Source organism: Doryrhamphus excisus, chromosome 5 (assembly GCF_030265055.1).
Source record: "Doryrhamphus excisus isolate RoL2022-K1 chromosome 5, RoL_Dexc_1.0, whole genome shotgun sequence".
Taxonomy (NCBI): domain Eukaryota; kingdom Metazoa; phylum Chordata; class Actinopteri; order Syngnathiformes; family Syngnathidae; genus Doryrhamphus; species Doryrhamphus excisus.
The window spans coordinates 22301895-22329246 of NC_080470.1; the positions used below are offsets into that span (position 1 = coordinate 22301895).

Sequence of the window (27352 nt, forward strand, 5' to 3'; positions counted from 1 at the left end):
TTAGCAGTGTTGGGTCGTTACTTTAAAAAAGTAATTAGTTATAGTTACTAGTTACTTCTCCAAAAAATGTGCTAACTGAGTTACTCCACGACAAAAGTAACAGAAGGTAAGAATTTGCATTTTTTTTAATTTTATTGTAAAGGTAAATAAAAAAATAGAGATTTCATTTTTTTAATTTGATGTCTTGTGGAATTAGTGATTTATGTCATACAAAAATTATAATGCATTTTTTTCCCATTGGCCATTTTGACTGGTACTGTAAATGGAAAATGTCTAAAAAAGATGGGCTGGCCACCAGTCCAGGGTGTACCCCGCCTCGCCTCGACCCTTGTGAGCATAAGCGGTAGAAAATGAATGAAATAAAAAGCACCAATCCAAAGAAATACAGCTGGAATAGGTGCAAATTCTGGAAGATCAAGAAAGCTTTCTGTGCTGGTTATTGTGTGTAGCTGCTCTATAGGAGTCCACAACTCAATACAAAGGATCGAAACATGAGCATAATAGGTCCACTTCAACTTTGTGCTCCAAGTTTGTTCTTATAAAATCAATAAAATAATCAAAAGGTAATCCAATTTATTTTCACGGAACTTCAAAAACACATGCATTTCCCTTCAACAAATTTTATTCCGTGAAATTTTCAGCATAAAATGATGTAAAAAAAAATCAATTCGCAAAATTCTAACACAAAAAGATTCAGTTCCATGTATTCGGTATCTAAAAACTTTGGTAATAAAGAAACAAATGGTCTTCATATTCAGCTCCATCTACTAGATACGATGGGGCACTGCCCTACTTGGCCCCAATGCAAGCAGACACTGCAAAAGTGAACATACATTCTTGTACAGTATGTGAATCTTTACCAGGATTTTCACCCCAATTTTTCTTGCTGGGTTCCCCAGGTGGCTGAGGTAAAACAAAACATGTGCGTTAATGTTTTATTTTATCTACAAAATGATAGACCCGGGGTCTCAAACACACGGCCCGCGGGCCGAATGTGGCACGCAGGACACTAGTTTGAGGCCCCCGCCTTGATATGAAAGTTTAATGTTAGTGCGGCCCGCGCAAGTTTGATATGGATGCTGTATGGTATCATGTACCCAAAAAAAATATTACGTTTGATTAATGTTCATGTTAAAGGTTAAATAACTGTTAATAGTTATCCTCCCTATCCGTGTGGAAGTGGCTTTTTTTAGTTTTTGGCTATTTAAGTTTAAAGGAAATAACTTGAAGGCTACCGTTTAGGTCGCTAGCTCTCGAGTTTGCGAGTTAGCATGTGTCTCAAGACCCTGCAGTTGCGCAATATGTTGTAAATAAAAAGAGTATAAATGTGACTATAGTCGTGTTTTGTCATGTCTACAGGGCTCTAATAATGCTTTGTTCATTTTAATCTGAAAAAATAATTTGTATAATTTTTGAATAATTTTTATTATTTGCCGTTTTATTATTATTAGTGTATTTATTTATTTATTATTGATTGATTGATTTTTTTTTATTCTTCATTTGTTTATTTATTTTTCATCTTATTTTGTGTAGAAAAATAAAAAGTAAGATATTTGAGAACAGTGGAATGTTTTATCAGAGCTTTTCTTGTAGAAAATTGGAACCAAAGCGAAGTTTTTTTAATTTTTTTGTTTTTAATAAATGCTTTTTTTTTTTTTTGGAAAACCTGATGCGGCCCAGTCTCACCCTGACCCGAGCTCCAGTGGCCCCCAAGTAAATTGAGTCTGAGACCCCTGTGATAGACAATGTAGACAAATACAGTCAGTAGTGTCATGCAGTAGTATCCATGGATGAGTATTTTACACATTGGTATGTACAGTATCAAACAGTACCCATGTATTCCTGCAGGAGGAAAGAAGGGTTCTGCACTACTCGACATGGTACACGTACGCGTAGGCGTACATGTTCAGGGGTTTTATGCATGTTGAGGGAATTTGGGGTAGGATAAAGTCAGTATTTTGGGGTTGGTGGATTGGTGAAAGGGGGATGTGAAGGCTACCATTAGCCCGTTAGCATACACAATTCCACATCTTTGAAGCGTCTCTCAGATGTTACTGAACTTTCTTGTCCTTGTCGGCCACCACCTCTGTCAGGTCCTCGGGTTTGATGCCCTTCACCTGGGCCTCCATCTGCGTGACCCTCTGCTTCATCCTGGTCTGGCTGGAGGTGAACTCGGCCAACAGCTTGGCGAACTTGGTCTGCATGACGTCCAGGTTGTCCTGCAGTTTGCTGATCTTCTCCTCCATGTCTTTGGGGTCGGCGCCGGCGTTAGCCACCGCTTCGTCGATGAGGTTGTCTTTCATCAGGATGGCCTTCCCCTTCTCCTCCAGGGCCTTCTTGGCCTCGGGGTACTCGGTGAGCGACTCCATGAGGTCGTCCTTGGAGAGGGCAAAGAGGTCAGAGTAACCGACACTCCTGATGTTGGCGGTTCTCCTGTTCCCGGCTTTGCTGCCCTTGATGCCCAGAATACTGATTTCCCCAAAGTAGGCGCCGTCACTGAGCACGACAAACTGAGTGACTCCATCGTCGGCCACCACGGCCAGCTTCCCCTCCTTGATGATGTACATCTCCCGGCCAATGTCTCCCTTCTTGCAGATGTAATCACCAGGACTGAAGACCTGAGGCTGCAGCTTCAGCACCAGCTCGATAAGAAGTCCAGCCTCGCAGTCCTGGAAAATGCGCACTTTCTTCAGCGTATCCAGATGGACGTTGATAGCGATTTCGGCTTTGAGCTTGTCCGGTAGGTTCTTTAAAACCTCCTTCTCGTCGCAGGTTTTCTTCTCCGTCCACAGGTAGTCAAACCACTTGATGACCCTGGCCTCCAGGTCTTTGCTGACCTTTCGGAACTGCATGTACTGCTTGATGGAGTCGATCTTGGCCTGGAACTCAGCTCGGGAGGCGTTCATGTTGGAGATCATGGCGCCGACGTTACCGACGATACTAGCAAAGATCAGCACGCCGGTGAGAAAGTCGGCGATGACAAAGAGGTACTCTTCATCTCTCACTGGCGGGGGCGTTTCCCCGATGGTGGTGAGGGTCAGTGTGGACCAGTACAGCGAGTAGATGTACTTCCTGGTCAAGCGGCCATACTCCGGGTGGCTAATGTTGGGATACACCCAAGTGTCCGACCCGAAGCCGATGGTCTTGGAGATGGCAAAGAACATGCAAGCGTTCCAATGGATAATGATGAGGATGTACAGTACTAGATTGCTGATACGGAACATGTTCGGAAAGCTGGTCCTGGTTTCTGTCCTCTCGAAGAACTCGAAAAGCCTGGAGATCTTGCAGAGGCGGTTGAAGCGGAACTCGGGGTTGTTGAAGCCGTATTTCAAGAAGAGCAGATCGGTGGGGATCATGGAAATCATGTCGTACTTGAACTGGGAGGTGGTTCTGTATTTGCTCCGCAGCTTGCCGCTGTCCTTCACCAGCAGTCCTTGCTCCAGGTAACCTGAAGAGCAAACACTGCGTCAAAACCGGGGAACGAAAACCAGATACCTTTACGTGGATCCTCACCTGTTCTTGATCTGACGAAGGTGTCTGTGTAGTAGATGATGTCTGAGGTGTAGTCTAGGAATATCCAAAGTTTGGTGAAGCTCTCCTGGAGTTCATTGAAACAGGCTCTGGGGGACATGTGAGGCTTTTAAGATCTTGGACAAAAAATTGAGTGAAAGTGAAGGAAAAGGAAATACCTGGTAACAATCATCATGAGGTTATAAAAGACCGGTCCGGCGATGACTGTGAGCCACCTGTAGTACATGTCTGCAGCCGGGTCCATGACCCAGACCTCCTTCCTGGACACAAAGTCAACAATCATTTGTCTGGTAGCAACGGGATCTACAACCGTTATGGCAACTCTTCTCTACTTACGGGGGTTCCTCCTTTTTTTTATCGTCTTTCTTGTCATCTTTTTTATCGTCCTTCTTCTCGTCCTTTTTATCATCCTTCTTCTCGTCCTTTTTATCATCCTTCTTCTCGTCCTTTGTATCATCCTTCTTCTCATCTTCTTTCTTGTCCTCGTCCTTCTTCTCGTCTTTTTTAACCTCTTTCTTGTCCTCCTTTTTGCTAAGAAGGGTCATACGTTTGTTTGCTTTTTATTCCTTTACCGGACAAACGGGGGGCAGGGTGAAGTCTATGACGGAAGGACTACCAAACAGCGACACAAAGGGTTCTCTAGATCTGGAACCATGTGGGTGGGATTGGTGCGGATCCTAGCAAATGTCCAGCAAATGACTCTTCCGATCCTTACCTCTAAAAGTTTTCCTGAATTAGCCAGACTGCACCCGTAGAATCCGTTGAATCCATTGCGGCTCCGATGCGGCCACCGGAAGTATTCCGTAAGATTTAAATCCCTGTTGTTGGCTCACACTAGCTCCGTGCGGCATAACGGGAAGAATCCGTTTGGGGTCTAAAATTTTTTTTTCAGACGCCGGAGCATTGCCGTTTCATCTACCGGAGTCAGTGTGAGTGGCACTTTGCGGCAAGCCGGACTGGATTCAGACGGATTCAGTGTGAGCCTGGGGTCAAGGTATAGCTTACGTAACGAGAATCACAAAATCTACTTGTATTTTCTGATGCAGACACAGTTCCACAAAAAGTTCTTCATGTGGAATGGAAAATGTGGAATGGCTACCAGCTAAGCTATCGCTACATTTTCTACCTCTATTTTCCAACAAAACTTACTCGTCTGTGTTGTTGCAGTTGTTGATGTTGTAAGTAGCTAGCGGCCACTTACTAGCAAGGCTTGGGAAAGAAACGTGGCATCGTAAAGCCCCTCAGCAGCACACGGTTGTCGTTTTTTTTTTTTTTTTTGCGTCAAGGTGTGTGCGATAGAAGAGACGACAGCCGCACCGAGCAAAACCACTACTTACTTCTTCCTATGTACGGCATCGTTGGCGCCCAGAGAGTGGGCGTTGCTGTCCCGGCTGGACACATCTTTGAGCTCTGGGCCTCGGAAGCGTTCCAGGAAGGAATCGTGCCTCTCCGTGACCTCAGGGTTCATTCGGCTAAAGGCCCAACTACGCAGCATGTAGAAGAAGTAAGAGAGCCTAGATGGGTCAGAGAGAGTCCGGACAGAACAAGAGAAGGTGACACCCATCTAGGCTAGAATCTGGGGTGGTGGGGGGGTTAAGCTCTGAGTGGTCAAACCACAGCAGGGGTGTCCAAACTTTTTACAGCGAGGCCAAATAGCGATAAATGAAAGGACGTATGGGCCACTTTCCTATTTATGTTTAGTTTTTCCCACTTTTTATGTTGTTTTTTTCCAACAACTAACTTTTTCCAAAACAAATTTTTCCAAAAAATACATTTCATTTTGTTTTGTTTGACATTATTTTTCCTCAAAATATTACAAATTTATGCTCATAAAATTGAAATTTCTTTTCTCATTAGAATCCGACTTTTTTGTGTCAATATTTTGTCTTTAACCCTGTGATTGGCTGGCGATCAGTCGAGGGTGTACCCCGCCTCTCGCCCCAAAGACAGTTGGGATAGGCTCCAGCACCCCCGCGACCCTTGTGAGGATAAACGGTAGAAAATAAATGAATGAATGAATGAATATTTTGACTTTATTGTCATAAAATTACAGCTGTTTTTTTTACATTTTTTTAAAACAATTTTCACCCTCTGCTTTTTTTCCTCATAATTATGACTTTATTCAAATAATATTTTGACTTTTTCTTCAACCTCATTTTCCAAAGATTCCAACTTTTTTTCCTTCTGTTTGTTTCTCATAATATTTTGAATTAATTTTGATAAAGTTTTAGCTGTTTGTTTCTATCGCTTCTGTTTGTTTAAAATCTTCCAACTATTTAAACTTTCTTCTCGTACATGTTTTATTTTTAATGACTTTATTCTAATAATATTCTGAGGTTATTCTTGTAATTTTCCGACTTTTTCTGCAAACTAATTTTCCAAAAATATAATTTTTCTCATAATAGTTTGGCATAATAATAACTTTAAAAAATGGCTGTTGAGTATTTACATTTTATGTTCATAAGATGTTTCTTGACGTTTGCCTCAATATTTTGACTTTACTCTTGTACATTTTATGTTGCTTTTTTTCATTTTTAGAATGTGCCACTGGCCAATGAAAAAACAGCCGCAGGCCACAAATGGCTCCCCAGGCTGCACTTTGGACACCCCTGAACTACGGGGACATTCATTAATTGGCTACTAGGTACAAGGACTGTTACCTGCCCATGGCCCCAGGACCAGTAAAAGTGTTTCTGCTGGAGTTGGAGGACAGAGCCCTCCTGGAGTCGTCGTCACAAAGGCGGCGAGCCCTGGAAGAAATTGAGACCGAATGGAGATGACCAGAGGTTGACCAGAGAAGACCGGTGTTTCAAATAAAAAAGTGCAAGTCCAAGTCCAGTCTCAAGACAAGACCGGTCGAGTCAAGTCCAAAGTCATTGATTCGCAAGTCTTTGATGGTATTGTCAAGTCATCAAAATTGTGACTCCAGTCCAAGTTATGAGAGTCGAGCTCACACCTCTGGAAACTACCAGACACAAGAATATATCCAGGGGGGTGCAACCTTCCAAGAACCCGGCCTATACGCAATCTAAGATTAGTTCACAATGCTAAATGGCTACATGTTAGCACAGTCAAAACTGGCTTTTTGTATGACTCGGGTTTTGATTAAAATTTTTCATTTATAATTTTCATGCACTGTCTCGGTTATCGGACAATATAAAACTAGTCTGTTTGCCCTGTACTAGTTCACAGGACATTTTTGTGTCCTTTTTTTGTTTATTACAAAATGTGATTAAATGACATATAGACATGTATATCCATTCACACTCACATTCATACCTATGGATGATTTAGAGTCACCAATTAACCTAACATGTATGTTTTTGGAATGTGGGAGAAAACTGGAGAAAACCCATGCACGCACGGGGAGGACATGCTAACTCCACACAAAGATGCCCAAGATCTTCCCAATCTCCTTACTGTGTGGCCTGCTAACCACTTGACCGCCGTGCAGCCCCTTAGCCATTCAGTGAAGCACAAATTTGAACGTCTTGACATTCCTCCCAATTCGTCAATCTTTCTTGGTAGTGAATTCACATTTCCCATGATAATAGAAAGTGCCAAATCTCTAATTCCTGGCTTGACTTTCATCTTAGCTTAGGTAAAAGAAGACCTCATCAAATCTCCTCTCAAGCATGTAAACAAACGTGGTTGGTTAGCAAGTTGACTTGTTCTTTCCATACATCCATTTTATTGATATGCTGCCTATCCTCACTTGTAGGAATGTAACAATTCCCATAAGTAAGCACGGTGGGACGTCCATAAAATAAAATGCACTGAGACTGATAGGCATACATGAAAATTCTTCATAAAAACTTGCTTATATTCCCTGGATATCACTGGTATTTCTCATATATTGTACAATGTTGTTTACAGCCACAAGCTAATTGCTGATGCTCTATCCATTACACATACAAATGTGTTCATTCCACCACAGGAGATATGTCATGTTACGCATACCAGTATCGGAAATTGAGAGTATGCCGATAATATAGGCATATCGGCAAAAAAGCCGATATCAGACATCCCTAATTTTTAAGCATAAAATGGCTAAATGACCGAAAATACACATTTGAGTCATTCAGAAGACTCCTTTATAAACTAGATATGTAGTATTCTATACTAGTCACAGTTATGAATGAGACAATAGCCATCGCAGGAAGCAAGGAACTCTCCCAATGCTAACATGCCAGTCTATGTTATAAGTTATTGATGTGTAAGGTCGTAAACAAGTTCTCTATTTATATACTTCATTCAGGAATCCTTCTTTGTGAAAACGATTGGGTCTGGAGCCAAATTAACCACCATAAACAAGGGATTACTAAACCTCTCACAACTGGTTCCAGACCAGTCTTATTTATAAATGGAATATTTTCGTAGATAGAGCACAGAAAACATGTTTACAAACTTCTGAGTACTCTTTTTAATTATTACAGCCTTCTAGATATGAAATAACACACCCATAATCACCTTTACACTCCTATTACCCAATATAGTAGACAAGGGGTCGTCAACACGTCAATTGTGATTGGCCGATTGACTGATTGACCCTAACCCCTAACCCTAGCCAAAACCTCTAACACTATTACACTTCGTACACTACCCCTAACCCAAACCCTCAACCCCTAACCCCAACCCCAACCCCTAACCCTAGCCCAAACCCTAACCCCTAACACTGTTACACTTTGGACACTACCCCTAACCCTAACCCTAACCCTTAACCCCTAACCCCTAACCCCTAACCCCTAACCCCTAACCCCTAACCCCTAACCCCTAACCCCTAACCCTAACCCAAACCCTCAACCCCTAACCCCACCCCCTACCCCTAACCCTAACCCTAGCCCAAACCCTAACCCCTAACACTGTTACACTTTGGACACTACCCCTAACCCTAACCCTGACCCTAACCCTAACCCTTAACCCCTAACCCCTAACCCCTAACCCCTAACCCCTAACCCCTAACTCCTAAACCCTAAACCTAACCCCTAACCCTTTCCAAAACCCTAAGCCTAACCCCTAACACTATTAAACTTGGTTTTGGCAGCAGTTGCCAAGACCTTATTCACCCATTCACCTAACATCCGGGCGGAAGGCCGTATCGACTTGGAACCAACTTCCACCTTCGAACATGAGCTTTCGATTGAGACAACCCATGACTCTACACGACTTCCGGTTCCGGAGATACAGACGTTTTTTGAAGTTCACAGCCACTTCTGGGGGATCACAGGAAGTTGGGCAACTTATGGGGGGGCTAGGACTTGGTTTCATCTTGATAGGACTTACCGTTCTTGAGTTATTTTTGTTATCATAACAGCTATCAAACCTTCTGTCATTTTGCCGTTTGATTGGTAAAATAAGAGTTAAAATACATGTATTATCACATCAGTGTTCTCCCCTCCGACGCACCTGCCATCTCCATTTTCAATGACGGCCAGCTCCTCGTCGGACATCTGACTGGACAGGCGATGTCGCGTTGAAAAGGAGATTTCACTGTTAACTTTTGCCATGTTGTTGTTCTTGTCGCTATCGTTGCTGCCAATGTGAGGAGAAAGACATCAACACAACAGTGTCACTTTACAGAAATACAGAAATCCTAGACTTCTGATCTTTAAGGCATCCGATCAATCCATGTTTATATCTCACTTTTGTGCATCAGATGATTAGATGACACATAAAATGGACCTTTACTCTTGTTAGAGGGCGCTGGGCACGTTACAATGCTACTACTGACTTCTCCAGTCCGTGTTGGAAAGAGATGTGAAGTAAATATTGATCATTGTGGTCATAGTTTGCACTGCAAGCACATGCATCCACAGTATACACAGTACTACCTAAAAATACCCCCTCCTTATGTCCTTACCGCTAAACAGGATCAGTGCTCTCTGTGTGAACGGTCAGCTCTATCTTAAAACAACTCAAAAGCTTATGGCTCGCTGCATTTGCTCGTGAGTATAGAAACCTTAAGTCCATTAGGGCGCCTCTTCGGGAGCACATAGTTAACGGTTGCAAGCTTTCCTTCACCTCGTAGCGTAGGAGTAGATTGGACCAGGAGTCACAACTCTTCGTTATGATCTATGACGCTGGTTTGTACACGAGTGCTGTGATCTTCTGGCTCCTGCCATAGTTGCTGAATCGAACCAGAGCTCACTTGGAATTTTTATAAAGTTTCAAAACACAAATAAGCCTTGATATGCTGTATTTCCTCACAATTGCTACAGCACATTTTCAATCTCATTAAATGTTATAATATTATAATTATTTTCTCGTGTACAGCTACATTTTGTTCTTGTACTAACTAAATTATTTTCGGAAAATTGTTTTTCTTTTTTCTTGTAAAATTACGACTATTCCAAGTCACTCCTGTAATTTTGCCTTTTTTCGGAATATTCTGATATCGCTTTCATAATGACGACCTTTGTCATAATATTCTGATGCCACTCTCATAATTATGACGTTTTTTCGCATATACTCGATGTCACTCTCATAATTATGTTTTTCGCATATACTTGATGTCAATCTCGTAATTATGTTATTTTTCCTCATAATATTCTATCATCACCTCGTAATTACACCTCCCCCCATACTCCGATGCCACTCTCACAATTATGTTATTTTTCTAATTATATTCTTTCGTCACCTTGTAATTATGCCTTTTTCCCTCATACACTCCGATATCACTCTTTTAATCAGATCACATATTTATTTACATTTTTTATATTATATTTCCAGTAACATTGTCATGCCACATAAATACAACTGTCGTAATGTTCCGATGCCACTCTTGTAATTACGACTTATTTCTCATAGTATTCCAATGCTAGCATCATAATTATGATTTGGTAATATTCAGATATCGCAATCAATGTTTTTCTTATAATTTTCCACTGTCACTCATGTAATTACAACTTTTCCCCCGTGATATTACAATGTGAGTCTCGGAATTACAATTTTTTTCATTATTTATTAATTACGACATATTTGTCATAATATTCCAATATCGCTCTTGTAATGAAATTTTTTTTCTTCCAACTTCCATAATATTCTAATGACTTAGTAAATATATTGTCAATCTCATATGTTTCCTGTCACATGAAACTTATGTCATTAAAACATTTTCTCATAATATTCAACATCACTCTCAAAATTATGACTTTTTCCTGTGATATTACTGCTTTTTTTCATGCCACTGTCATAATTACAACTATTTCACTGTGATACTCATACTGATTCACTCATATTATTCAAATTTTTTCCCAAATATTCCAATGTCAATTAAAACGTTTTCCCTGTAATATTCCGGTGCCTCTCTTATTCCTCAATTTATTTCTCATAGTATTCTAACACCAATCTCATAATTACAACTTTTTTCTCACAATATTCTGATATGACAATGCCCCTCTCGTAATTCCGACTCTTCTCTGATAATATTCCGATATGACTCTCGATATGACTTTAATAAGTAAAAAAAAATTGGAATATTCCAACATCACCAAATTTTTCCCATAAAATTCCGAAGTCACTCTCGTAATTTTTTTCACAATCGCAATGTCATGCTTGTTATTCAAACTTATTTCTCATAATATTCCAATATTACCCTTGTAATTACAACTTTTACTAATAATGCTGCAACTGTATTCTTCTAAAACAAATCTGTACACAAATAGACTTGAAGGTAAGTGTTGGCCCTTGCTCATAAACACACTATAACGGGACCGTACAGTAGATGGCATCATAACTGTATCATAATTCAGACAGACAAAGTTCATTTGTTGTTGTTGTTGCTTTTCTTGTGCGTACATAAAAACAACACGCAACAAGACATCATGGCCAAACTGTTGCCTAATTTGACTTGCTGATCTGCTGGAGAGCTCCGATGGTTGTAACACGTGCGCATGTAGATTACTGCTAATGCCAGGGAGTTAGCCAACCCCCCGGGCTACATTAAATGACACTGACAGAATCGGCCTGAGGTGCTTGAAGGGTGGCTAAAGGTAAACTGGAGAGCATGACATCACCACCATGCTGAGAAGTGGCTGCGAGTATGTGATGATGGTCCTCAAGTATGGAGGTTTTTTTAGAGGATGGAGGTGACTGCGGTGCTGTTTTCCTCATCTGATATCTCCCCTGAAACATAATCCTGCCTTTAACGGCAATTAAAGTTCCAAATATGTATGGGATATTACAACAAAATGGTTATAAAAAAAAAAACCTCAATCCTGCACAAAAGCATTTTGAATCACAGCGCCACAATTAATATTGTTGATAGAATTAGCTGCCGAGCAAGATTAATATAATAATGCTCTTATTTTGTTCTCGGAGATTAGCTGCTGCACTCAAGTGCAAGGACCCGCTAAGAGGCTTGCGGCAAAGGTTTTTCTATGTACCAGGACATCCTTGTCTCTCTGGAAACCAGGTATTGACATTACAAAGAAATGACAGGGAAAAATCCTTAATATTATAAAGAGACTCAATATTGAATAAAATCATGGAATCATATCACAGAAAGGCCTATTATTTTATTATTTGTTGGACATTTTGGGAGGAAAATGCCAGTTGAAAACGATTTGGGGTTGTGGGAACAATAACAGAACTTTAAAAAAAACAATTGTATCAACATTTTCTCCAGTATTGCCTTATTATTTAATTAGAGTTTGAATAAAAAGTGTCCCCCACCTGGTTGAAGTCCCGTCACGCAGACTCGGTTAGTAAGTCCACCACACATGAGACTCCCCTCCTCAGACCACCTCCGTATGAATCCATCCTCTCGTCCCAAACATTCCCCATGGGTCCCGTCTAAAAGCGTCCACAGAGGCGCCTGGCCATCGTCGGTGCGATGAGGAGCGACGAGGAGAGAGATGAGGATTGACGAGGATGAGGGAGCCTCAGCTGGCAGCTCCCAGATCAGCCGAGGGGAGGAGTCCTCCATCAGTGGACCCCCGAGACCAACTGGACGACTGCAAAGGACCAAAGGGAGACACTGAAGAGACAAAAAAGCTCAATTATGACAAAGAAATGAGGGATTTCATTTTTTTGGAACATTTTGCTAAAATGCAACTTGACAAAATTCCCAACAATCTTCATGTTTACATACATTATTCTACTTTTCTTTGTTCTTGGGGTGTTACCATTTTATTGTTGCTGTTGCAAATGTTAAAATTATGTGTGGAAAGAGGCAGGGAGTTAGTGCAGACCTGCCAACATGTACAAATTTATAGTACTCAACATGCACAGATTATCAGTTTCTCAAGTATTTCAAATTGGGGGAGGGGGGTCAAAGGGAAATGCTGAAGAGACAAAAAAGCAAAATTACAAGGGGAGAAAACATCATCATGTTAAAAGATTTCATTTTTTGGGAACATTTTTTGACAGACTTCCCTCAATCTTCATGCTACGTTTCAGTGGTAAGAGTACCTCCTTATTCTCATTAAAAAAAGTTAAAACAGGGGTGCAAAGTGCAGCCTGGGGACCTGTTTCTGAGGAGAAATAACATCATTTTAAAAATGTAAACATTAAAGAAAAAAAGGCATGGTTTTTTGCCAAACAAACAAAACAATGAAGAAAGAAAAAGTCATAATGTTACAAGAATAAAGTCAAAATTATATGGCAGCAAAGCCATAATTCTAAGAAAAACATTTACAAGAAGAGAGTTGAAATAGTCAGAAAACTGAAAAAAGCAACAGCAAAAAATTTAAAAAAACACTGTAATTTTACAAGAATAAAGTCAAAATATAAAGATTCAAACGATGAAAAAGTTGACATTTTTTTGACTAAACTCATAGTAATGTCAGGAAAAATAATGAAGAATTTTAGTAGCATAGAATTGGGAAAAAAAATTGTTTTTAAAAATAATATTATAATAATTTGGTTGTTGTAAGGTAGTGTTTCTCTCCGATTTGAAATACTAGAGAAACTGTAAACATTTATTCATTTATCTGTACTGTACAGACTGCACTTACAAATGAAAGCAGGAAAATGCAACAAATGGAGAGCATACAAACATATTCAAGAGTCAAATTGCATCTTGAGTACTATAAATTTGTACATGTTGGTAGGTCTGCATTGAAATACAAGCCTCTCGTGCTATCCCTTACATTCTCCGGGTCCCCCAGGTGGTCCTGCCCCACTAGTTGAGAAGCACTGTTGAAAGGTAAGGTTACGAATTTTATTCTTTGTATATCGTCACTTTTTCTCTAATATTACGACTTTATTTGCATCACTGTAAATGTTCCAACTTCTCATAAACTTCTTCTTAACATTTTGTCATAACATTCCAATATATTTTGTGTATTATTACTTTTTTTTTAACAATTCACTTCCGCAACAAACAAGTAAGTCAGAAGTGCAGATTGGCTATAGCGTCCAAGATACAGTATTGAGTCAAAATAAGAAATGTATGCAAAATAAGGCAAAAGAGGTAGCTTATCAGAGGGTATACAAGCAAGCATATCTGATTCATTCCAATACATTCATTTTAATATGTCGAGAGTTTTGTTTTTATATACATGCATGTGAACAACTCCCACATTCCAAAAACATGCTAGGTTAATTGGTGACTCCAAATTGTCCATATATGAATGTGAGTGTGAATGGTTGTTTGTCTATATGTGCTCTGTAATTGGCTGGCAACCAGTCCAGGAGGGTGTACCCCGCCTTTTCGCCTGAAGACAGGTGGGATAGGCTCCAGCACCCTTGCGACTCTCGTGAGGATAAGGAGTAGAAAATGAATGAACGAACTTTATTCTTGTCACAACTATTAGTGTCACAGTCATTCCTCATCATCACGATCAGTTGTTTAGCATATTGTGGCCACCCCCCCCCCCCCGTCAGGTCCAAAGAGAAATCCTTTGGCAGTATGTGGCTCTGCTGGAGCTAATCCAGGCTTAGTCCTGAGAAGCTAATTCAGCCACTTAATGCCCCCTCATGGCTGTGCTAGTTCAGGTGAAAATACAACAAAATTTTGGGGGGTGTTTGTTTTATTCTTTACTTTTTGTCTATAATATTGACACGCAAAGTTAGCAATTGCCAAATTAAGCAGCACAATCTGCACCCTGCTGGTGGTTGCAGGATATGTTACAAATCATCTCGGAAATATAACATTATATCACACTCGGAATTGTGATTTTTTTTGGTAACATTTTATGACTTTTTGTGGGAATATTCCATTATTCCTCTCTTACAACTATTTTATTAGAATATTCTGATGCCACACTTGTAATTACAACTATTGTCTCGCAATTCCCGATGTTTCGCTCATAATTTTGACATTTGTCTCGTAATATTCCGATGTCACGCTCGTAATTACAACTTTTTTGTCGTAAAATTCTGACGTCACTCTAGTAATTACCACTTTTTATCCTAATATTCTGATGCCACACTCGGAATTACAACTTTTGTCTCGTAATTCCCGATGTCCCTCTCATAATTATGATTTTTTTTCATAATTTACAATGTCACACCAGTAATGTATATTTTGGTAATATTTTGTATATTTTGTAATATTCTCTCCTAATATTCTGATGCCACCCTCATAATTACATTTTTTTTTGTGATACCAGCCTCAATTTTACTCAAAACAAAGCAAAACAATGACTTATAAGAACATGTCATTCTGCTCTAGCTAATGATTATACCCTAGATAGCACAGTCGTTGTATTGATGAAGGAGCAAGGCTAATCTATGCTTCCCACTAACCAATCACTTTCTCTCCACTCCACTCCAAACCTCATTAATTCCAGAACAGTCTCCGGGTGCGTTCATCATCCATTCAAAGCCTCATTACTCGTCTGCTGGACGCCACATGTTCTACAATGAGCATCAAACAAATTGATTTAATGAGACATAATGAAGACAGCTCAAAACGCCACAACATTAGCAGCTAAGCATGGGTAGCGCTTTATAAAAGGCTAGTAGCTAATAGACATTAGCACCTACAGCCAAGCAAAGCTAGTTAATTACGCATACATTCATTTTCTACCGCTTATCCTCACGAGGGTCGGGGGGGGGGGCTGGAGCCTATCCCAGCTGTCATCGGGCGAGAGGCAGGGTACACCCTGGACTGGTGGCCAGCCAATCACATGGCACATATAGACAAACAACCATTCAAACTCACATTCATACCTATGGACAATTGATTCAAAGAAGCAAACACATAACTAGACGCAACTATTGCACACAACTAAACAATGCTAGCCCAATGCTTTCAGCTTTATACAGCTTAATGTACAGATAGCAAAGCTAGCAGTTAACAAACTGCTAAGAAAAGCAAATACACTGTTTACTAGAGATCCACATGTAGGTAAGTGTGGCTAATTCTTAAAAAAAATTAATAGAAGCAACTTCTGTAAGTAAGACACATTCTAAAAATATAACTTTCAAATTCAAAAAGAAAAATGAAAAAAATCAGCATTAATTCTAGGAGACTAAAGTCAAAATATTAAGAAGACAAAAAGAGGAAAATTAAATCATGTTAGTAGGATAAACTTCAAATATTAAATGACATTTTTTATAGTTGTAATATTAACAAAATAAAATTGTTATTTTTGGTAGCAGATTTACAAAATATTTCCATCCTGGAAAAAATCTGGACACCTATACTCTACAGGCTAGCACCTTGCTACAAAAGCATGTACAGCTAAGCAAAGCTAGCAGCTAATAGCACCTTATTAGAGGTGAACATGCAGTATAACTGAGAAAGTACAACTACAGTGGTTACTATCAGTATTTGTAATTATTTTCTAGTAATGGATAATCTAATTAAGTACTACTTCAAATTTTACAACACTGTTACCATTACCGTATGTTACAGTTGCCATTGTTCACTATGACCAAAACCGGAAGCTAAACAGCTAATCAGCAAGAATTGTGGTTGCTCACTGTCAGGGAAACACTGCCCCTAGCGTTTTGGTACAGAAATGCAAGCCACAAGCTCAGCCCAACTAATTACTTTTTGTAAGTAGTTTGCCCAACATTAGTTAATAGAGATCTTCTTGCAACTATGTGAGACCAACAAATGACTAGAGGTTAATATGAGACTTTAGCACAGAGCTAACACAGCTAACAAATACCTTACCTATGAGGCGCTAGAGTGTTTACATCTCCACGTAGGCCACCATGCCAAACATAGATAGACAGCACATCATAGTTAGTTAAGACACACATAAGGCTAATAGGCTTGTTTAGGCTGATGGCGGAGACCTAGCCAACAATGGCCGCTAGACTTGTTTGTCAAACAACTCAAGAGGCCTGATAATCACAGTGAATCATTCCAATCACTGCTGGAAAAGTCAAGATGGAGGAACAGGTGACTCAAGGGTGTGTAATCAGACTACTTAGGATGAAAATGGAAGATGTGTGGGGGAAGCAGAGCAGTGGTCAAGTGGCGGCAAGTGCACAATGACAGTAATGGATTTGGGACAGCACTTTACTGTCAAAATTCACGCTCACAACAATGCGTGCGACTTCAAACACAGCCCTATTTTCTTTTACTTTAGCTGTTTGGTACTCTGGAACCTCGGTTAGCATCCACCTCAGTGTTTCAGTTAGCATCCAATATTTATACCTACCTACATTAAAACTATAATTGTAAAAATATATGTTTTGTGCTGGCATTTTTTTTACATTCTAGAACAGATTACTTTGATTTAGATGATTTGTTATGGGAAAAATGTATTCAATTAGCGTCCGTTTTGGTTAGAGTCTCACTTGCGGGAACAAATGAATAACACTGACACTAAGGTTCCACTGTAAATGCATTTATTGCCCATTAAGGGGCCATGTGGAACCAAGTGAGACATACAAAGCCAAAGTCAGACAAAGGGTAAGTGTATGAAAAATCTGAATTATAAGTGTTTGATTGTCAAATGTAGTTAATTAACTCTTAGCTTAGAGGAAAGCTATAGTTACTGCAGCTAGCAGCTAGCACAGCTAGCAGCTAGGTATGAAGTAATAAGCCTCAGTCATGTACTTCTACACTTCAACAACAGTTCCAACGTACATATTTCATAGTCACTTTAAGACCAATAATTGGTCATATTAGCTTGTTGGTTACATGGTCATTTAAGGAAAGGATGTTCTAAATGAATCCAAAAGCTGTTCTGAAGGTGAAAGAGCTTTTAAATGTGACATTCAGTTCAAAACCACTATTGTATCATATTAGACTATACAAGTGGACATATTGTTATGTCTGATTGTTTTTTACACACTGTTTACTCAGACTCTGGTGTGAAGCGATGATAGTTAATGTACCTGATGAGAAGTGTCGTTCACACCAATGGCATCATCCATTTGTGCTAAGGGAAGAGGCTCTTCCACTGCCTTGTTGTCAGGTTTCATGTTGATGGTCTGGTTTATTATCAATGTATTGTGGACATTGACGGCGTCCCCACAAAACACCTTAGCCAGAGTACGACTGTGTGTGTGTGTGAGATAAAGTGTTTGTGGACCCACTTCTGCTGATGAGGTGGACCAAATAATCACATCCTGCTAGAGTTGATTGTGTTTACCTTCTGTTTTTTATGTATTCCAAACACACTGTTGCTATAGCAACCCTTCAGTCTACCACAGCTTTGTTCCTCAGACCTTCAGCATGAGAAATCCACCTGACACGCCGCACCAGGAATGAAACCATTCACGTTGATAACCTTTCCATTCAATTCAAGAACAATATGTGGCTCAATGACTTGGGATCAATGGGTGTCATGTGATCCAGGGTTGGATTCTTAGTTGAGGACAGAGCGTGATATGTTGCTTTCTATGAGACACATTGTATGCTCAACATATGGATAGCCTTGTTGAACTCAGACACAACATTAGCAGAGGTGCTATGCTAGTGTGCTTGTGCTAGTGCCATTAGTAATGGGAGTGTCATTGTCACGGTTCGACCCCAGGATGCAGAGAGCAGGACCAAATGCAGGTAAATAATATTTATTCTGTGCAATAACAGCAGCAGGAGGAAAAGCAACTCAGGTAGCAGACGGACAAACGAAAATGATCCCACACCGGGAGAAGCACACACCTGAACTAAATACACCCCAAAATTAGGGACAGGTGTGGGTGACTATGGCAACTAATACAGACACGGGAAAACAGGAAGTCAAATACAAAATAAGAGCGTGCAAAACGGAAACCAAAGCCCAGACAGGAAACTCAAACTGTCACTTTGGAACCCACACAGGGCGTGACAGTCATGTCTCTGTATCACACTGCAATCATGTTTTACAGTCGTGTTTTGAACACTTTTCCATGCTGCTTATCCTCATGAGGGTCGCAGGGGTGCTGGAGCCTATCCCAGCTGGCAAGAGGCTGGGTACACCCTGGACTGGTGGCCAGCCAATCACAGGGCACAAAGAGACAAACAACCATTCCCACTCACATTCATACCTATGGACAATTTGGAGTCGCCAATTAACCTAGCATGTTTTTGGAATGTGGGAGGAAACCGGAGTACCCACGCATGCACATGCAAACTCAGAGAGCGAACCCAGATCTTCCCGATCTCCTGACTGTGTGGTCACACAAACATCACAACATCATCACAAAGTACAATTACATCTTGAAAGAAACAAACAAAAGCAGTATTATTATACATGACTCCAATATTGGATCTCATGCATTACAAGCTAAGCTCCGCACTGCATAAACATAAAAATTTTAAACTTAACTTATTTTTTCCACTATATGCTGTCATACTCGATGGAAGCTCGTTTCTGCTAATGAAAAAAAAATATCACAATGGGAAGCTGTAATGATGAGACAATAACTCATAATTATGAGATAAGAAAGTAATGGTAATGGTAATGGTAATGGTTTTATTTCACTTGAACATGCATCAGATTACAATTGAGTGCATCCCATAATCAGTTCACAGTTCCACATGTCCAAAAGGAGTAGGAAGAAGCAAAGCTTATTAAATCCTACCCCTCCATCTGGTACTTTTACAATCAGTAACTTACATTTGTTCACGTCCTGCTTTCGATAATACAGTTTAAGGTTTTGTTTTTTTTTTTTTTAATAATGCTATTGATATTAATAATAATAATAATAATGCTATTGATATTACCATACAATGACATAATGGGTACCATAGTAACTGTCAATAGAGTGATATATATAGCACATCATGACTGGTTCAAGACAAAGTTGAAATTATGAGATAAAAAGTCCGAATTGTGACAAAAAGTCAAAATGATGAGATAAAAAGTCAACATTTTGAGATAATAAAGTCAAAATTATAAGATAAAAAGTCAGAATTGTGACATAATCAAAATGACGAGATAAAAAGTCATAATTATGAGATGAAATGTCAAGATTTTTAGATAATAAAGTCACAATTATGAGCTAAAACGACAGAACTATGAGTGCCAGGTCATAATTATGAGATAAATAGCCCAAAATTAAGAGATCAAAAAAATTATCAGATACAACCTGCATATCGACTTTTTATGTCATAATTTGGTCTTTTTATCTCATAATTATGATTTGCATTTCATAATTTAAACATTTTGTCATAATGTCATAATTCTGACTTGTATGTCATTGTTAATACTATTGTGATCCCCCCCTTCTTTTTTTTCACACTATTGTGACTGTATTTGATCAACAAGTGTATTTTCTGATAGTCAGGCATATATATATATATATATATATATATATATATACATACGTATATATATATATGTATATGTATATATATATATATATACATATATATATATATGCCTGACTATCAGAAAATACACTTACATATATATATACATATATATATATATGTGTGTGTGTATATGTATATGTATATGTATATGTATATGTATATGTATATGTATATGTATATGTATATGTATATGTATATGTATATGTATATGTATATGTATATGTATATGTATATGTATATGTATATGTATATGTACGTATGTATTGTTTTCATAGGCTAGTATAAACAGATAGGTGCTGACACTGGCTGTTTTTAAACACCAACTGTGCCCTCTACAGGAAGTCTTGAGAACTGCTTTGAAACGCCTGCTGCCCTCGGAATGAAATGAATATGGATGGCAAGAAAAACAATTCCTTTCTAACACTGTATGGGGGCGCTGCAAGCAAGACAGACTTCTATTATCATGACTAAGCTGTTTAGTGATCACTGTATACTTCCTAGGGGCAGAAGCCATCTGAAACGCCAGTGCCGCAGAGTTTCACAAGGTTTGCCAAAGATCTCTTTGGCGTCACACTGACTGCTGTGAGTGTGTGCCTGAATACAGTGCACCAATGTGACTTCTCCTGCTCGCCTCTGGTTCTCCTGACCTCCATAGCGTCACCCCGGCTGCTTGAAGCATGTATTCGAATATAGTGCACTCTGCTGGGCCACAGCATGTGGCTGCTCCCCTCTACACTCTGGTCCTCCTGATAGTAGTGTAGTAGTAATAGTAATGTTGATTAGGAGAAATTGACAGGTATAGTTGATCAAATCATTTGTATTAATAATTCATGCGAAGTAGTAATTGTCACTTGTCACCACTGAGCATTGTCTGTGTTATTAGCAGCTCATGATGTCTCTCAGAAACATTTGCTTCCACTTTCCCCGAGGTGGTATGGCGGTATAGTCCTTTTTTCCAACTTGAAATACTCCCATAGACAATATTTCTGGTATTCATGGGCGGCAGCAAATCTTGTGACACGTCGTAATGAATCAGCTTCCACATGAGATAATGAAGCCGTGAGGCTGTGGATGGAAACTTGACCGAGAACATTCCTGAGCATTGGAAGACAACATAATATGTTGGCAGGCATCGGAAGATGTGTGCTGTCGCTCAAAACAGTGACTGCTTCCATGAGTCCATTGTACTGCAGTGACTGCAAAACAACTACATAGATATTAAAAAGTATATTCTAGTGCGAGAAAAGAAGTTTACAGCGTCATGGGACATATCTATTCCGAGTGTTGACATAGCATTCAGTCAGTGATTTAATCAGTGCAAACCAAATGTGCAAACAAATTAACTTCTGAAGACGTTTGAGATATATTAATTTAACCTAATTAACTTTGTGTGTGTGCACACGTGTGCCATGTAAATAACTTTCTACCCGCCTCCAGCAGTCTGGCCCTCACAGAAATGTAAGCCGCACCCACGTTTGTTCTTCCACCTGATTGGATGTTAATAGATGCGTTCAATGAGGCAGATTCTGTGGGAATGTTTTTTTTTTTTTATCTTGGTGGAAATTACATGAAAACAATCAGGTTAGTTGAATACTTTGAATAGGGGGCCGCATTTTACGCCTTTGAAAAGTATTTTCAAGTCATCAGACATCAAGTTTGAATCATTAAGTCTTTGATGATATTGTCGAGTCAAGTCTAAAGTCAGCGCACCACATTATTAACATTTATTCAACTTTTGGAATCTTATCTTGTACATTTTTTTACTATCACTCTGTATATTTGTTACCGGATTACTATGATTACTGTACTTACAATGAGTTAATACAGTATTTGTAGCCCGTCAATCATGCGTGTGTGTGTCATTCCAGGCTTCCATGCAAGCCAAGTGAAGTCACCACACAGCATTCCAGTCGCAGAAAGGCCGAATCAGGTTGAAGTTTTTATGCTTGATAAGGTTTGTGATTTTGTTATTTCTATTCCATATACATATTTGATACATTGTATTTTTATAGCAGTTGTTACACTGCTGCTTGTAAGCCTTGTTGTTTTGCAATAAATGTTACAGTTTGTAAAATGTGTACATTTTATTTTAATAAAGGTAGGCTATAAAACATTGAAATCAAGTACAAATGTATGTGCCTTACTTTATGGCAGGAAATATGTATTATGAACAATTTCAATATATCATCTCCTGCCTACAGAACCCATCAAGCTAGGTTTTTTAGGGGTAAGACGACGGGAACGAGGGAAGTGAATTGCATGACTCAAGTCCACACTTCTGCAATGCTGGTCTGAAAGCTGCATAAACCCCTCCACAGTGCATGCCAGCTCCTGACCAGCAATGGAGCCAAGAAGACAGAGATGAAGACACCTCACTTTCCTGGTGAAACACACACAGATGTCCAAAGTTATAGGTATAAAATAAACGTTGAAAAATAGGTATTAAAAAGGCATAATATAACTGTAAAATGATAACATGTTGATAGAACTAATACAAATATGTGTAACTTTTTTATTGTATATTATTTTTTAGTTAGCAATATCAACAGCCCTGACGTAAATAGACAAATACATAGATAAGACAAAAAATGTGGACAATAATATAATTTGTGGGACAATAAACATTTCACAACACAACAAATCAAACCATTACCATTGCTGGAGCCCTGTAGTCATGAAATAGCCCACTTATAGTCACCTTATTCTTTATTTCTCAACTGTAATGCGCAGATTACAGTTCACTGCATGAACACAAGGCGCATGGCTTTAAACATTGACAAGCTAGCAAGCTAACGAGTTAGCCTCCAATTTATTTACTGTATTCTAACTGAAAGGGTGTAAAACCGAGTGAGAAAGACAAGACAAAAACTTACCCACTTCCACACTAAATGGGAGGATAACATCTTTTCATGGCTGACTCCATGCAGTGTAACAGTAATCTAATGCCATGTCTCAATAATGGAACATTACAGAATACTAGAATACTACATACTGTATATCTTAGATATTTTTTTAGCTATTAATAGTCAACCACCAAACAGCGACCATTTTTAATTAATACATTTTTTACAACTACAGTTGAGAAGGGGAGCGATAATTCGCCCACGATACTGCATGAGTGACACATGGCACTGCTGAAACAACTATTTCAGATGTTTGGAGAGTACTGTATATGTGTGTACATGTATGTATATAATCACGTGTATGTGTTATGGTCAGTATTCAGGGGCCACAAGGTCCATCTTTCTTCATGCATGTGTTTACAGATGGATAAGATGTGTTGATATAAAGATTAGATATTGTTAGCAACACTTCTTTACACACTCAAACTCCTTTTCAGACAAAAAGTGATCTTTGCCAGTGCCAAAAAAACAGACAAAGACAAGAAACTTTTTATTAGAACAATGCAACCAAGTTATATATATATTTTTAAAAGCCAACTTTGACAGTGTTTTGAATTACATTTGCAGAAAAGAAGCCAACCTTTGTCCCCACTTATCAATTAGTTAAGCATGAGTATTATCTTTACAGTGACAACACTGTTTGTTGAAGTTCATTGTGTTGCACAGAGCAAAACCCTGACAACTATACATTAACCAGATGGCTATATAGAGAGGTTTTATATGTCACATAATAATGCTCAAATAGTCCAAACAACAACAGCACGGCCTATCAAAGGTAACCCCCGAGTGACTACAGGTATAAATATTTAACTGCTAGTTTCATTTTTCCTTTCCTTTCATGTCATTTGCTTAAACCTCATTGCACGTTCAGTGCAATAAAAGCACCCGTGGGAAGGCCGTTTATGATATCCCAAGTGTTTGTGAATCTGACTGCGAGGTTTTTGTGGTCATAAACATCTTATAAGTGCCTCCTTTTGCAGTTGCATGGAGCCAAAGCAGCAAATAGTCTGTAAAAATGTCGCAAAACTACATATTTTCTTTACTGTCAATATGTTTTGCTACATTTTTAGACAGTGTCCTCATGTAAACACCGTCCTCACAGGCCAAACTTCTGGTCTGGTGTTTTGTGTTGCTATAGATATTGCCAACAAAACATTGAAACATGAAACCGCCACTTATATTACGACGTGCCACACTTTCTTTCGCCGTGTCTACTGTGGACACTCTTTCTTGGCCTTTCCTTTCATTGTTTGACTCATTCATGGCCAAACAACCTACTCATGATTTTCACTGATTGGGTTCGTTTTTTTAGGGGTTACTGTTCCTTTAAGGTGTGGCAGTCAAGTGTAACGGTTAACGTAAAGTGTGGAGGTGAACTAAAGCATCGTACACGTTAAGCATTGTACACGTTGTGTTTCTTGTCTAGTGCACAGCCGAACAAGGGTGTCTTTTTTGGCTTAATCGGCGCCGCCGGTGTTTCTGCCCGCCCCGGGGGAAAGAACGGTGGCTGCAGTCGTTTGACGACTCGGGACACACCCGACTTGCCTGACGCTAGGAAGTGCGCACTGCTGCGCCATTGTCTTGGTCTGGAAGGCCAGCGGAGCCTGCGCTTTGCCTGCGCTTTGCCTGCGCTTTGCCTGCGCTTTGCCTGCGCTTCGCCTGCGCTTCGCCTGCGCTTCGCCTGCGCTTCGCCTGCGCTTCGCTGCGGCCCGAATAGACCAGGTCAGGCCCCCCGCACCTTTCACGGGCTGTTTTGTCACAAAGTTGTTACTGTGCCAAGCTGAACATGTGGTCTCCTATCCTGGTGCGCCGCCACGCCCAACTTGGCGCAGTCCAGTCTACCAAATTACCAAATTGGCTGCACACAGTGGTGCACTGGACCAAATTACCACTGCATGGGCTAGGCCACACTCTACCATCCTGCGCCACCTTGCTCTGCGCCACAAAATTAGAGCCCCTTATGTTCATACATGAGTGTGTGGGCTGTTAGGGGTTACTGTTCCTTTAACATTTGGAGGTCAGGTTTAACAGTTAACATAAAGTGTGGAGGTTGGCCTGGCCACATGGAAGAGTTTGGGAACAGCAACTCAGCCACCAATGGTAGGCCATGTAAACTGATGGAGATGGGTCAGCGGATGCTGAGGTGCCTAATGCAAAGAGGTCACCGACTTCCTGCACAATCAATTGCTAAAGAGCTCCAAACTTCATGTGGCCTTCAGATTAGCCCAAGTACAGTACACAGAGAGCTTCATGGAATGGGTTTCCATGGCCGAGCAGCTTCATCCAAGCCATACATCACCATACATCACCTTTGCAATGCAAAGCACCGGATGCCGTGGTGTAAAGCATGCCGCCACTGGACTATAGAGCAAAGGAGACTTGCTCTCTGGAGTGATGAATCACGCTTTTCCATCTGGCAATCTGATTGACAAGTCTTGGTTTGGAGGTTGCCAGGAGAACTGTACATTTGGGACTACATTATACATAACCTAAGCAATAACTTACTGGTGATAGTCAATGATATTGCTTAATATGACATTATAATTTGCATTAATCAATAATTATCGTAATATTTTTAAAATCAATTGTTGATGACTTCAAAGATGTGTAAGTCTTTGTTTTTTTTCTGTGATTTTTTTATCTTTGTCATCCAGATGGTGTCATTTTCAATATGTCCAGTTCTTTGATGTCTTTGATAACAAAGTGTTTTGGTTTCTTTTGGTCTTCGATTTAGGCCTTTAGTCTTCTCCTTTTTTAAGTCACGTGCTTTCTTGGGGATGCTGGCATTGCAGGTGTAGTGTTGTTATTCCTGCCAGATATCAGAATGCAGGTGTAGATGTTGTTGACGTCCGCATCCACCCGCTTTGATTGCAGAAAGTTGCCCAAATATCAGCTGCCCCGGGCACAAGACCTGAGTTTAATATAACATTCATTATACTTATCCTCACAAGGGTCGTGGGGGTGCTGGAGCCTATTCCAGCTGTCTTCGGGCGAGAGGCGGGGCACACCCTGGACTAGTGGCCAGCCAATCACAGGGCACATATAGACAAACAACCATTCACACTCACATTCATACCTATGGACAATTTGGAGTCTCCAATTAACCTAGCATGTTTTTGGAATGTGGGAGGAAACCGGAGTACCTGGAGAATACGCAAACTCCACACAGAGATGGCGTGGAATTGAACTTGGGTCTCCTAGCTGTGAGGCTAGTGCGCTAACCACTCCTCCGCCGTACAGCCTTTAATATAACAATCTTTTTTATGTGTGTGCACTGCTCCAAATCAACAATCTTCCCCATCATTTGTGATCCTTTTTGTGATTTTGTTTTTTTTAAACAACTTTTCTTATCTTTTTACAGATTGACACAATATTTCCTTTGCATACATGTTGTCATTTAAATGTTTTTTGCTTCCCGTATAAAGAAAATAAACTTAAAAAGATAAGATATGGATAAGCAAAAAAAACATATTTTCAGGAAAATAAAGAAAAATGTGATGCATAAATATATTGAAATGTGAATAAATTGTTTAAAAGTACAATATATATAATATGTAATCAATTTAAAAAAAGTTAATAATGTGATCTGTTACTGATTGATATTTTGGCGAAAAGGGGCTATTGATATTGTAGTTGTCTTTCGTTTGTAAGTTTGCTTACAAAATATCCGTACAGCCACACATGGGAGGTTTTACTGAAAAAGTATGAATGAATCGGGCTGTATTGACTATCATACGGTGTATTGCGGTTTGTCCTCCCGAGCAGCAGGGAGCAGCACACGCCACCGTGTTGCGATGACAGGACGCGTCTACCCTTTGATACGTCACTCATGCAATAGAAGAAGAGACGGCGCACACAGAGAGGAGAGGCTAATGTTCAAAGCTGCTGTTGCTCCAAGAGTTAGCAGCTCAGTCCACTACGTAGCCTTGGGTCCACGGCTATGCTCGAGGCAACCGGTGGAGCTTCACACGGGCAGCTCCTCTCGCTCGCACTGTGCTTTCTCCTATAAGCGAACGAGCTGCGGGCATGGCGATCCAGGAGAGAGCCCACAGGACTTCTCGCCATATTTTACACGCGAGATCGCCGCGTCTGGGATTGTTGAGGATGTTATTTATTGTTTTTATCCACATGACCCGGGCGAGTAAACAAGGTTAGTGACTCACTGGCTAACTTTTGAGTGTCAATTTTTGTGACCGAAGTGTTTTATTTGTGTCAAATCGCAGCTAGGCGCTGGCTAACACACATTTAACTTTGTGTTTACGTTGCACTA

The 27352-nt window shown here is 39.9% G+C and overlaps 2 protein-coding genes across 3 annotated transcripts in view; one reads left to right on the plus strand and one right to left on the minus strand.

The window, feature by feature from the left end:
* Positions 1-558: 558 nt before the first annotated feature.
* On the minus strand, positions 559-12409 carry cnga3a (cyclic nucleotide gated channel subunit alpha 3a). 2 transcript variants are annotated; one of them, XM_058073429.1, is made up of 9 exons: positions 12205-12409; positions 8938-9063; positions 6192-6281; positions 4869-5015; positions 4681-4740; positions 3868-4062; positions 3690-3791; positions 3514-3620; positions 559-3448 (listed from the first exon to the last, which is right to left on the minus strand). In XM_058073429.1, exons 2-9 carry the CDS (start codon positions 9036-9038, stop codon positions 2052-2054), a joined length of 2199 nt encoding a protein of 732 aa, XP_057929412.1. In that variant the 5' UTR covers positions 9039-9063; positions 12205-12409; the 3' UTR covers positions 559-2051. The 2 variants fall into 2 exon arrangements, with proteins under 2 accessions (XP_057929412.1, XP_057929411.1); XM_058073428.1 differs by having other exon boundaries at positions 4869-5045.
* Positions 12410-26925: 14516 nt separating this feature from the next.
* Positions 26926-27352, plus strand: part of tmem131 (transmembrane protein 131) — a 47992-nt gene continuing 47565 nt past the window's right edge. Inside the window, exon 1 of the mRNA XM_058072745.1 lies at positions 26926-27232. Within this exon, the coding sequence (XP_057928728.1) occupies positions 27109-27232 (124 nt within the window). The 5' untranslated portion in view covers positions 26926-27108. The remainder of the gene's footprint in view (positions 27233-27352) is intronic.